Here is a 13131-nt window from a genome sequence, read left to right as displayed (position 1 = left end):
GATTTATCAAAAGCATACAACCGTGTATGGAGGGATGCCATTCTAAAGCAACTTTTGAAGTGGGGGCTCAATGGACGCTTGTGTGTGTTCATTGAAAATTTTTTATCAAATCGCTCGTTCCAAGTAGCAATCGGTGACTCACTCTCGCAATCATTTTGCGAAGAAACTGGAGTCCCACAAGGGTCTGTGCTTTCAGTCACTATCTTTTTGATCGCCATGAACAATGTCTTCAATAACTTACCCAAGGACATGTATGCATTTGCATACGCCGACGATATACTACTTTTAACAGTTGGTAAATCTTATGTTAAAACCCGTAGGAAACAGCAGAATGCAATCCGTATCGTATCAAAGTGGGCAGATGAAATCGGTTTTATGATCTCTGCAGAAAAAAGTTGCATATTTCACTGTTGTAATTCAAATCACAGAGCAAATGACCGTGTAGTTAAGATCAGACACAATTCGATACCTTTTAAAAAAAATGTAAAAGTCCTGGGTGTTACTTTCGATAGAAGTTTGAACTTCAAGCGACACTTTGAAATAGTGAAAAACGAGTGCGATAGTCGACTGAGATTGTTGTCAGCCATAAGCAGCAGACATCAAAATAATAACCGCCACACAATAATCCGCGTTGGCAATAGTATACTGACCTCTAAATTGCTCTACGGTATCGAAATTACATGCCGCAATCTAGATCTACTAGTCTCAACATTAGCACCCATCTATAATAAGATTATTAAAAAGGCATCAGGTCATATGCCAAGTTCACCTACTAACTCCTGTATGATCGAATCTGGATGCATACCTTTTCACCTAAAGACAGTGCAAATCCTAACAAACAGAACTGTTGGATTTCTAGAGAAAACAAGCGGAGAAGAAACACACCTACAACGCCATATCAATAGTATACTCACAAAAAACTTTGCAGAAGTTCTGCCCGAAGTGGCCGAGACACCCAGTGTACGAGATCGACGTTGGAATCACCCAACGCCTAAAATTGATTGGAGCATCAAAGAAAAAGTTCGCGCTGGAGATAATCCCTTCAAAATAAAAATGATATTCAATGAGCTTGTAAACCGGAAATTTAAAAACCACGAACAAATTTTTACTGACGGATCAAAATCTGCAAATGGAGTTGGCGCAGGAGTTTTTTCATCAAATAATTCAATATCTCTCAAGCTTGATAATGCATGCTCTGTATTTTCAGCTGAAATTGCAGCCTTGAATATCGCTGTGAATTCGATTCCGAGTGATGAAGTCAAAGAATATGCTATATTCACTGACTCAGCAAGCGCATTGAAAGCTTTCGAAACCGGCCGATCAAAACATCCTTGGTTAAAAGAACTCGAGTTGAAGGACCTTTCTAAGATGACATTCATCTGGATTCCGGGACACAGTGGGATTGAGGGCAACGAAGAAGCCGATAAACTGGCTGGAATCGGGCATAGTATGAGTTTCTGGAGAACTAATATCCCCGGAGAAGACCTGAAACTATGGATCGAAAAAATGGTAAAACTTTCTTGGGAATCCTGCTGGAACCGGGAGAGAAATTTGTTCACTAGAAAAATCAAAGGAACTTCTTCAATATGGAAAGACCGAGACAAACGAAATGAACAGCGTGTGCTTTCCAGGATTCGTGTCGGCCATACAAGAATAACCCTCAGTCACTATACAGGCGGAGGACCAAACCAACGACCCGAGTGTGATAATTGTGGAACTTATCTAACAATCGAGCACATTCTAACGGAATGTCCAATCTACGAACATCAGCGTATAGCGAACGACTTACCCAACGGAGTGCGAAATATCCTGGCAAATGAAAAAGCAACTGAAGACAAATTATTAGACTTCTTAAGAGTAACGGAACTTTTTAACCAGATTTAAGTAACTTGAATTGTATTATATCCTATCTCTTCTTTTTCTTTTATCTAAAAGAGGCGAATGAATTGTAAATTTAATGCCTCTATAAACTCAATAAAACAAACAAACAACTAGTTCGCTAACAGGCGTCGAATTCAATAATTTGACCGGAAACGAAAAACCAAATATTTTATTTCTGGCTATAGTTAGCATAATTAAGTGATGTTTTTTCAGTGAAATGGTCGAACAATGATGCCGACACAGAACACAGGTCTTATATTTAGAGAAAACATCCCAGTTTTTTCAAAATACACACAAAAGGGTGATTTTGGGCGGTAAATGGTGTCTGGGCGGTGAATGGCGTCTTGATGGTAACCGTTTTCGGATTCTTCAAAGACACAAACTGTGCAACTGGCACATTTTTTGGAATTGCGAAACTTTATTACATAAACCCAATTTAAAAGTAATTTTTTAAGCAACATTCATTTTCTAAAAAGTTGTTGGATTGATTTTTGACCTACTCCAGCTTAATAAAACTCTGAGGCAATTGAGCAACCGCTACTAGATTAGGCATCGCTACTTGATTTTCAGCGAGCGATTCAATCGAATCTTCTGCAGTCCTAATCCTAGTCATTTTATTCCGGTGTTGCTTCATGTGCTCCACAAGAGTCCACTTTTGGCGGTACGTTCGCTGGCAAAAGTCACAGGAAAACGGCCGATCGCTTGAATGTGTTAGGCTGTGGTTTTTCAGCACTTTTCGGTGGGCAAATGCCTGCGGACACAGGCCGCACTTGTAGGGTCTATCAGAGGTATGCACCGCCCGAAAGTGTACCGCTAGATGGCTCTGGGTTTTATAGCTTTTGTCACATTGTGAGCAAGCAAAAGGTTTCTGATTGGTGTGGCTCCGAGTATGAATTTTCAGCTCTGCGCCAGTTTTGAAAGTTTTGCCACACTGACTGCAGCTAAAGTTCTTTACCTCCGAGTGAGTTCGGAAGACATGGTTCCGTAGCATGATTTCATTTTTAAATTTCTTAGGACAATTCTTGCATGCGAAGGGCGTTTCCGTTGTATGTGTCAGAAGATGAGTTTTCAAACCGTGAGCACGAATGAACGATTTTCCGCATAACTCACAAACGTACGTCGGATTGTTGAGGTGCGATTTCTTGTGCAACGTGAGTGAAGTTGGAAACTTGTAGCTTTTACCACAATCTATACAAACGTAACGCTTTGAATCCTGATGTTTAATCATATGGCGTCTAAGCGCTCTTGAGTTGCTAAAGCTGGATTTACATATTTTGCAAGTGAAAGATCGTACAACTTTTTCCGTTATTTCTTGACTTTCGACAGCACATTGTTCAGGATATTCATCTGAATTTCTTTCTGGATTATCAACATCTTTTTCGTCAGAAGTTGTTTCCTCTGGTATTTCGTCTTTCATATGTATTGGATTGTCTTCGATATTTTCTTCTGAAACCTCGTCGTCTAGGTAAAATTCTTCCAAAACCTCTTCAGATTGTTCCTCGTAAATTTCGTCATCATTGCTGGCATTCAAAGTAATACCAACTTCATTACATTCCGCTTCCGTGTACTCCTGCAAGCAAGATGCGACAGTTTCATCCTGTAAAGGGGCTACCGCATTTTCGCTAGCACTGATATGCTCATGATTAGACACCGTTGAAGATCCAAACTTGAGATTAAGCAAGTCATGCGTTTCGATGCATTGCTGCTTGAATTTGTTCCAGGCCGCACATTTGTGGTAGCAAGCTCCACATAAATATTTCGGTAGTCCCGGATCAAATGCTACCTATGATTATGGAAACGACCATTATAACACAGTCAAACCAATGAAGCTTAAATCGAAACATACCTTCAACCGTACGCAATCCTGGAACAGTTCGCCGATTGACGAACCCTTCAAAGGTTGTAGTGTTTCTTCATCATTCGAAAGACACCCTCGGCAGCGATTAGAAAAATCCATCCTTTTTATTGGATACGGGAACTGAACACGAAAACAATTTGTTTCAGTTTATTCCGTTTATTTGGTCTTATTTTTTATAAATTATGTTATACCATCATTTTCGGAAACGACGTAATGTTAAAAAAATATAGATACACACTATCAGAAAACATTATCCACAAGAGCACGATAATATTAAAAACACAAAAATGGGAATTTGAAGCCACTTCGTAACTGCACGGGAAGACAAAATCTTTACCTTTAACTTCTTAATTCGCTTGCTGTTAGTAAATATGTTTTTAATTTTTTTATTAATAGCCATTATTGAAAGGTACATATACAAAATTCAGGGAATTTGTTCAGTAGATTCAGGGAAGATTTCTACGAATTTCTGAATGATTTTTTTTTCAAATTTCAGAAGCATCTGTTTTTTTTTGTTCTCGAGCACGAACTAATTGCAACCCTTTATAACAATTATTTCGCTTCTAAGTGACCAGAAGGCACATAATGACTTATGTCGTTTTCGTTTTTCTCCACTAGCGCGGGACGATTGTGTACCGATTGGCATAAAGTCATTTGGCATAAAGCCGTTTGGCATAACGCCGTTTGGCATAAAAGTCGTTTGGCATAAAGTCGTTTGGCATAATGGCCGTTTGGCATAATTGGCATAAAATGATGGATAAAAATTTCGAGGAAGCCTCCTCACGCTTCGCGTTCGAACTAAAATAAAATATGGTCCTTACGCTTCGCGTTGCAGACCGGGCTAGGGGATTGTCCCTAACTTTGGGTACGTGGCCGTTCTAAAATGATGGATCAAAATTTCGAGGAAGCCTCCTCACGCTTCGCGTTCGAACTAAAATGAAGTATGGTCCTTACGCTTCGCGTTGCGGACCGGGCTAGGGGATTGTCCCTAGCTTTGGGTAAACCTAGAAACACGGGGCCTTCCTAGGGATTTGATTAAACCTAGAAAATCGGTAAATTGAAAAAAAAACTTATGTATTTTAATGTTTAGCAACATTTTATGTTACCTTATAAATTTTTATATTTTTATGCCAAACGGCCATTATGCCAAACGGACATTATGCCAAATGACCATTATGCCAAACGTCCATTATGCCAAACGGCCATTATGCCAAACGACTTTATGCCAAACGACTTTTATGCCAAACGACGTTATGCCAAACGGCTTTATGCCAAATGACTTTAGACCAAACGGCGTAGGACCCGCGGGACAAAACTTTTTCTGAATAAACAAACAGAATCGTTACCCGGGACGACCCGCATAGCAAAAAACTATATCTCAAACAGCCAATACGATACATTTACGGCTCTAGAAATAGTGATTGTATCTGTAAACGTAGCTCTTATTTTGAACTTTTCGTCGACAACGTTAGGAACGATAAATAATCGTATATGTTAGAAGGTGAAGGTATCTGAAAAGGTTAATGAATGGTATTACGATTTACTTCAAATTTATCAATTATCGTTAAATTGTTCTCGAACCATAAGGTCGAATTCACAGTGAGCGCGAAGCGAAGTGCGAAGCGAATTTCTAATTCGCGCAGAAAACCGCTTCTCATTGAAACACGTTGAAAAAAACATCGACCGGCCACAGTGCAAGCGAATGTTCTCGCGAAGAGCCGGGCTCGATCGCGCGAATTCATCCAGTTCATCCGGACATACACTGAAAATATTCTCTGGGATATTTCTTTTCGCAAATGATAATTATTAAAAAATCATTTTCAAAAGTTTATTTATTTAATTATCATTGCCGTTTCTGTGTTGGTTATGAAAAATGCACGGTTTTTAGCGTGAATTTTCACAAATAACGCGGTGTCAGTCTTTTTCAATTGAAACAAAATCTAACTGGCAATAAACGACCGGTGCCACAATATGTGTATAGGGTGAAGGGGCTGAACGGATAGAAGTTAGAATTCGTTGTCCGATGCCATCTTGAAATCCAATATGTCCCCTTCCATTCAACTTTAAAATGCTGGAAGTGACTGAAAAGCACACGAAACTCCCACATCTGGGTATTGGATGAAAGGGCTCAATAAGTAGAAGTCGAATTTGGCTGTTCGACGCCATCTTGAAATCAAAGATGACGGTTTCCGCTTAATTCAAAGGGCAGTAAATAACTGAAAATCGCATGAACCATCCACAATATAGGTAATTAGTAAAAGGGCTCAAAAAGTTGATGAAAAATGATTGACAAAATTTTTGAGAAAACTGCAGAAAAGCACTGAAAGAAATTAACAAAAATATGACAATGTGTTGAAAAATAAAGTAATGATGACAAAAATATAACAAAACTGCGTGGCAAAAATATAAATAACTATTACTAAAATTTGAAAAATGACAAAAATTTGAAAGAACTATGACAAAAATATGACAAACAAAATAATGACAAATGACAAAACTTTGAATAAAACACGACAAATGTGCTGAAAAAATTATACCGAAAAATATGACAAATTTTGACAACTAATTTACAAAAACGACAGAGTAATAAATAAATTTACAATAAAATCACAAAACTGACACATATATAAAACTATAAAAAAAAACATATTTCAAAGGTGGTAAAAATATGGCAAAAATTTGTCATTAAAATGAAAAAAATAAGACAAATGGACTAGAATACGACGAAGTTCTGAAAAAAATATGATTAAAAGTCTGACAAAATTATGAAGAATGAAATAAAAAGATAACAAAATACTTTTAAATACATGTAAAAAAAATTACAAAATGATGACAAATACATAATACAAATAAATATATTTGTCATTTATATTTCATTTGTCATATTTTCCATAATGTTGTCAAATATTTGTCAAAGTTTTTATTTCGTGTTTTGTTATCATTGTAATTTTTTTGTTATTTAGTTTAGTCAATTTTAATTAATTTTGTCAGATTTTTTTAATATTTTGGTCATGGCTTTGCCATTTTAATGTCAAATTTATCAAAATTTTGGTATATTTTTCTAATATTTTTATCACCTTTGCCATATTTTTCTCAAAGTTTTGTCAGCGTTTCGTAATTTGTGTTGTCATAATATTGTAAAATATCTTTTCATAATTTTATATTTTTGTCATAGTTTTGGTAGATTTGTTTTCATGCGATTTTCAGTCATTTGAAATATTTTAAAGTTGAGCGGAAGCCGCCGAATTGGATTTTAAGATGGTGTTTCATAGCGTCAGACTGCAAAATTCGACTTCTACTAATTGATTCCTTTCACCTAATACCACAATTATGGGTGTTTTATGCGATTTCAGGAGTTTTTTTGTCATTTTCGCCATCTTGGTTTTTCGGAATTAATGCGGAATTAAAGCGGTTTTTTTGCGCGGCACGTATTCCCCGTTCACAGTTTTTATTCTGCAAATAAATTTGCAAAGATTTTTTCGCGTGTGAATAATTTTTGCAAAACACAGAAGGTTTTTTTCAGTGTTGAACCGCTTCGCAATTCGCGAGCACTGTGGCCGGCCTTCAAAAACGAACTTGCGAAATTCATCCGGAGAATGAATATTTCGCTTCGCAGTTCGCTTCGCGCTCACTGTGTTCGTACCCTTAAGCTTATACCCCCATAACTGACAACTTTTACGAGGTGTGTGTATTTATGTGGGTTTTATGTGGGTATTTTTCCGAACTTTGGGTTAGTAATCGTCGCGGTGACTCAAGTTAGATCTATCATAGGAAAGGAAAGGGCATTATCTGGAGTCATTTAAAAAAAACAGTTTCCATCAGGGTCCGGTGGTGGCTTCCTGTAGCTTTTTTAGCTACCTCAGGTTTTTCGTCTTCCTGGTCAGCCTTTTTTCTGATGTGTAGGACCCGTCGGATGAAAGTTTGTTCTGACTTTCTTATGAAAGTTTGACGTCTATCTTGGTCGTTTAGTCTTCTTTCCCGTTGTCTCTACTTTATCTAAAGCTCTCAATAATTGAGATAATTATTATATTCTCTGTGTTACTGTGAAAACAGATATAAAATGCTATCTTCAAAGTTTTTCAAGTTTCAAACAGTAATGTAAAACCCAATACTGGCGTTAAAGCTCGAAGTTGGGTATTTAAAATGACTGAAAAGCCTGATACTCTGTGTTCGGTTAAGTTGATCACAATTCGATTTCTACCAATTAACAGTGTGAACTATCTGTCAATTGACAGGTAGCATTGAAACGTAAACAAAATTCTGAGTTTAGCTGGGACTGAAAGGGTTAATGGTGAAAATTAGTGAATATTATTTGATCATGGATGTCCCGGATACCTATTATAATAAAGATGAATACGTTGAAACCGCTTCCGGAAATAAAGTCAGTAGACAGACGATCCTCTGTGGATCACAAAACATTGTTCTCCATGGAAAAGTGATAGTGCAAAGTGGAGCCATCATACGAGGGGATCTCGCTGCTGTGCGGACTGGACGATACTGTGTGATTTCGAAAGGGTCTGTAGTACGGCCACCATATAAACAGTTCAGCAAAGGGGTAGCTTTCTTTCCACTTCAAATCGGAGATCACGTTTTCATCGGAGAGGGGGCCATAGTATCAGCGGCCTCCATTGGATCCTACGTTTACATCGGGAAAAACGCCGTCATCGTAAGGAATAAATCAACTCATATTACATTGGACATTTTTAATTATTTGTTAATTTTATTTTAGGGAAGAAGATGTGTCCTGAAGGATAACTGCATTGTCGAGGATGGTGCAATCCTGCCGCCGGAAACAACAGTGGCAAGCTACATGCGATACACAGCTGATGGCAAAATTGAAGGTGGTCAGGGCAATCCGGATTTTGTTCCCCACGCCATGCAGGACCTTATGGTGGAATATACCAAATCGTACTACGAGCACTTCATTCCAGCAACTGGTGCTTGATATATCTGATAACTTTATTAATAAAAATATTTATTTCGTTTCTCTAATTCTAATATACTAATAAATGACTTATACTGAAATCTGTAGTTTACATGATGTTTTTAAATGCAAAATTTAACAGCATTAAATAAGTATGGGTGAATGTTCAAAATATGCTTAAACGAAAATCGTTTTTCCGTACTAGCTACTAACATGACTTTATGTCAACAAAACATCTATTTGATTAACAGCTGGAAATTAGGTCTTATCATTAGCACCCCAGCTTTGCATTGACGTTTTTTATTAACAGGTACAAAATAGAAAATTCAGATCGTTTCATCGAACGCGTTCGACATTTTCCGTCTTTCAAGTCGGTATCTGGGTTATAAATGTATCTTCAAGATCATTCGATTTGATCATCTTTAAGTTAATTATTCAAAGAAATAAGCTTCTTAAATTTATAAATGGGTAATTCTTTCGAATAACGATATCAAATTAAATATAGATTGAGTAAATGGTTCAGTATACGGCGCCCTTTTGACAGGCATTTTATTTTCACAAGCAAACCGAATGGATCTTATCGTAGGTAAAGTTAATTAAAAAAGAATACACATTTTCAAATGTGCGATAATGATCGATCATTTCTTGCCAGACTTTTTGATCCCTCCGCTGCCCATTGGTCCACCCTTCGATGCCTTATCCTTGGCCGCTTCCAATGCTTTTTGCTGCTCCTTCTGCTTCTGTTTGAAGGCGAGATCATCATCGTCCATCTCCTTCGAGTCTTTCTTGGGCTGCTTCAGGGGCTTTTTCTTTCCTCCCTCTCGGCCGGACATATTGGTGGGCTAAGCAAAAACAAAAATAAAACTACTGTTTATCAATTCGCAATGAAAGAATGTTAAAATTACCTTTTTAAACTGCGATAAATGTGAATATTCCTGTTGAAAAATAAAAATGCTTCCGCACTCGATCCAAGAAAACGGTTAAGTGGTAAAAATGCGGACCATATGTTTCAAAACGTCAAACTCGGTTGTCAATTGACGATGAATCACATGCTCCTTTTTTTAAGCTCAAAATTAAATTATTTTGGTTCAAAACAGCACTTCAGTGGAGTGGCAGTCCTGAACTTTGAGTTCGACTGGGCAATCGCAAAACCCAGTTCTGATAGACATACTCAATACTAAGTTCGGCGGCCGAACTAAAATTTATCATTTGTTTTCGAAGGCTGTTTATTTTCAGGGAATTAAAGGATGGTTAACATTTTTTGTAACCGGATGTTGCTGTTCCAGTACATTGCATTTTTAGTTCATAAGGTCGAACTCACCTTTGCTACCGCGCCGAGTGATAAAAAGGGATTAGTGTTGAGTTCGCAGTTCGAACTCCGTTTTGAAACATCGCAACACGCTCTTTTTTTTTTAACTCAAAATTAAGTAGTTTTGGTTCAAAACAGCACTCGGTGGCTTCCCTCAACTTTGAGTTTGACTGGGCAATAGCAAAACTAAGTTCTGATCAAGGTTCTTAGATACACTAGGTTCTCCGACTTTCACAGTAAGTAGGCGAGGAGTGAGCGGGGCTCTCAATGAGTTTGTTTATTTTTTGCTCAGCTTTTCTGTGGTTGGTTGGTAAACAAACTTCATGAGTTCCGCATAGTTGCATAGCCTACATAGCCAAAATGGCTGAATCGGGAATTCGTTATTTGGGAACACCTCCTGAATATATACCCACCTTGGTTCTGATAGGCACACACGCTAACTTTTGGCTACCCCTTAAAGGCGTAAAATTGACCCGTTATTGAGAACCCCCATGATCTGTCAAATAACGGGTCATTATATCGGATCAATATTACCCCTTATTTTGAAAGGCTCGATTCCCTTCAAAAAGGGCAGTTTTAGAAGCGTTACATTAAAAGCGTTGAATTCGGCATGATGAGAGATGTTGTGGTAAGTTTTAATTGTAAAAATTTGAATTGTATTCTTTCCGAATTTATATTCATTCATTTTATTTCAGCAGCACAGCAAAGTTCCGGACGAGCCAGGCAGACACAAAAAGAATTTAACAGGAAAACACGCACCGAGGCGATATAAAATTGAAGGTAAGATTGATGGTTAATGATTTCTTAACTTAAAATCTAATCTTTTGTTTTCTTTCAGGATGCATCGTAAGATAAATTTAATATTCAAGCAGGGAAATCGAGTATTTCAATCATCTGTAATATAAAAAAAGTTATTTAAGTGAATCCAAATTTCAAAAAAATTAGCATCTCAATAAACTAAATGAAATAAAACATGTTGTTTTTATTTATTTTCCAGGGAACACATTCTCTATAAACAGAACCTTTAATTTCCACCATATAACGGAAGCTTTTGGAATAAGGGGTAATTTTCATCCGCTGCGTTTTAAATAAGGGGTAAATTTCATCCGGTGCAAGCGTTATCAAGCTGAGTACCCCTTAAAGGGTACAGCGGCTGTATCCTTTAAAAGGAGTTCTCCCAGTCTCATCGAATAACGGGTCAAAAGTATTCGTTAAGGGGTAGCCAAAAGTTAGCGTGCACTGAACCAAATCGGGCGATTAAATATATAGGGTGTTTCTTTTAACTTATATTGTTTGAGGTTAAATTCATTTTACAGTAAAAAAAAACGATTATTTTTTACTTTCATTAGAATTTCCGATAAAATCAATCGGAAATAATGATCACATCATTGCCTGCCAGTCTTTAAAAAGTATTGGATTTTCCTTTAGTGCAAAAACACTAGAATTTCCGATAATGCTTATAGCCCGATTTTGTTCAGTGCATACTCAATACTAATACCGTATTTTTTTTCACCTGAAGGCAAACTAGGTTCGCTCTAACCCGGATCGGAAGGAATATCGCAACCGGACCGATAACTGTCAAACCATTAGTTGTCAGTTTGAATCTATCCGGTTTCCCTTCGAAATCTGTTGGATTTCCTGACAATTTCTCCGCTGCCATACAATGACAGATATCGAAATCGATCAGTTCGCATCGGTTCGGTTTCGATTCGAATTCTGTCAGTTTTACTTGGCGGGACCAGAGATGCCAACTGCCAACTGACGAAAGTTCAAAAAGTCTAAGGGTACGAACACAGTGAGCGCGAAGCGAACTGCGAAGCGAAATATTCATTCACCGGATGAATTTCGCAAGTTCATTTTTGAAGGCCGGCCACAGTGTACGCGAATTGCGAAGCGGTTCAACACTGAAAAAAAAACCTTCTGTTTTGCAAAAATTAATCACTTGTGAAAAAATCTTTGCAAATTAATTTGCAGAATCAAAACTGTGAGCGAGGGATACGTACCGCGCCAAAAAAAAAAATCCGCGTTAATTCCGAAAAACCACGTTAACTCGGAAAAACCTTGCGCGTTCTAGGACCGCGGGGATTATGAAAAGGAATCTCAAGGTCATGAATTGCCTGGACTTTATGAGTACGTCGGAGAATAGATTTTTGACACCCAAATCCTGTATGACGGCTTCAGCCTAACACCAACATGCTTTAAATGACTGAAAATCGCATAAAACAAGCATAATGTGGATATTAGGTGAGAAGAATTAATTAGAAAAAGTCGAAATTTGCAGTCTGACGCTATGAAACGCCATTTCAAAATCCAATACGGCAGCTTTCGCTCAACTTTTAAATATTTTAAATGACTTAAAATCGCAAGAAAAAAAATCTACCAAAACTATGACAAAAATATAACAAAATAATGAAAAAAAAATTACAATATAATAACAACAAATATTACGAAACGCTGACAAAACTTTGATAGAAATATGACAAAGGTGACACAAATATTACAATATGATAAAAATATACCAAATCTATGATAAATTTGACATCAAAATGGCAAAGCCTTGACCAAATTTTCAAAAAATCTGACAAAAATTAATAAAGTTGACTAAATAATAACAAAAAATTAACAATAATTCCAAAATTCGAAATAAGAACTTTAACAAATACTTGACAACATTATGGAAAATATGAAAATTGAAATAACAATATGAAAAATATTATAACTAATCAAAATTTACAAATATGACAAAATTTTGCAATAAAATTACATAAATCTGGCGATACTATGAAAAAAATCTTACAAATGTAATAAACATATATGTAACAAAGCTATGAAAAAATATGATAAAAATTTAACAAAACAACGATAAGAAAACAAAATTATGACAAACAGTTGACAAAGGTTGTTATAGTACTGTAAGATTTTTGTCATTTTATTTTAATTTTTGTAATAATTTTGTCATGTTTTCATTTGTCGTATTTTTGTCATAGTTCTGTCAGATTTTTTGTTCATTTGATTGTGAGTTTTGTCTTTTTTCGTTCGATTTTAATCGATTTAACATCTTCTCTTCATACTGAAAGCACTGACCATACTGACTGGACACTCGATTTCGTTTTCTGGATAAGTTTTCCAGAAAAAAAACAAAAAAAAAATCATTTTTCC

The 13131-nt window shown here is 36.6% G+C and overlaps 3 protein-coding genes across 3 annotated transcripts; 1 reads left to right on the top strand and 2 right to left on the bottom strand.

The window, feature by feature from the left end:
- Window positions 1–2320: 2320 nt before the first annotated feature.
- Window positions 2321–3933, bottom strand: LOC129747238 (zinc finger protein 771-like). The gene is made up of 2 exons (XM_055741336.1): window positions 3728–3933; window positions 2321–3664 (listed from the first exon to the last, which is right to left on the bottom strand). Exons 1-2 carry the CDS (start codon window positions 3836–3838, stop codon window positions 2378–2380), a joined length of 1398 nt encoding a protein of 465 aa, XP_055597311.1. The 5' UTR covers window positions 3839–3933; the 3' UTR covers window positions 2321–2377.
- A 4078-nt stretch (window positions 3934–8011) lies between these two features.
- On the top strand, window positions 8012–8764 carry LOC129746264 (dynactin subunit 5). The gene is made up of 2 exons (XM_055739846.1): window positions 8012–8405; window positions 8469–8764. The coding sequence occupies exons 1-2, from the start codon at window positions 8028–8030 to the stop codon at window positions 8682–8684; spliced, it is 594 nt and encodes a 197-aa protein (XP_055595821.1). The 5' UTR covers window positions 8012–8027; the 3' UTR covers window positions 8685–8764.
- Window positions 8765–9165: 401 nt separating this feature from the next.
- Window positions 9166–9721, bottom strand: LOC129746265 (translation machinery-associated protein 7 homolog). The gene is made up of 2 exons (XM_055739847.1): window positions 9569–9721; window positions 9166–9505 (listed from the first exon to the last, which is right to left on the bottom strand). The coding sequence occupies exon 2, from the start codon at window positions 9494–9496 to the stop codon at window positions 9302–9304; it is 195 nt and encodes a 64-aa protein (XP_055595822.1). The 5' UTR covers window positions 9497–9505; window positions 9569–9721; the 3' UTR covers window positions 9166–9301.
- Between the last annotated feature and the right edge of the window lie 3410 nt (window positions 9722–13131).

Source organism: Uranotaenia lowii, chromosome 2 (genome assembly GCF_029784155.1).
Source record: "Uranotaenia lowii strain MFRU-FL chromosome 2, ASM2978415v1, whole genome shotgun sequence".
Lineage (NCBI taxonomy): Eukaryota > Metazoa > Arthropoda > Insecta > Diptera > Culicidae > Uranotaenia > Uranotaenia lowii.
Note: the sequence above shows the minus strand (reverse complement) of the source record. Positions and strands in the feature narration are given on the sequence as shown.

Bases quoted from the DNA above. Each gene is read 5' to 3' on its own strand.
- LOC129747238 (XM_055741336.1), bottom strand. From the start codon at position 3,838: ATGGATTTTTCTAATCGCTGCCGAGGGTGTCTTTCGAATGATGAAGAA. The intron at 3,665-3,727 runs GTATGTTTCGAT...CCATAATCATAG, and splicing joins AGGATTGCGTACGGTTGAAG to GTAGCATTTGATCCGGGACT.
- LOC129746264 (XM_055739846.1), top strand. From the start codon at position 8,028: ATGGTGAAAATTAGTGAATATTATTTGATCATGGATGTCCCGGATACC. The intron at 8,406-8,468 runs GTAAGGAATAAA...ATTTTATTTTAG, and splicing joins TCGGGAAAAACGCCGTCATC to GGAAGAAGATGTGTCCTGAA.
- LOC129746265 (XM_055739847.1), bottom strand. From the start codon at position 9,496: ATGTCCGGCCGAGAGGGAGGAAAGAAAAAGCCCCTGAAGCAGCCCAAG.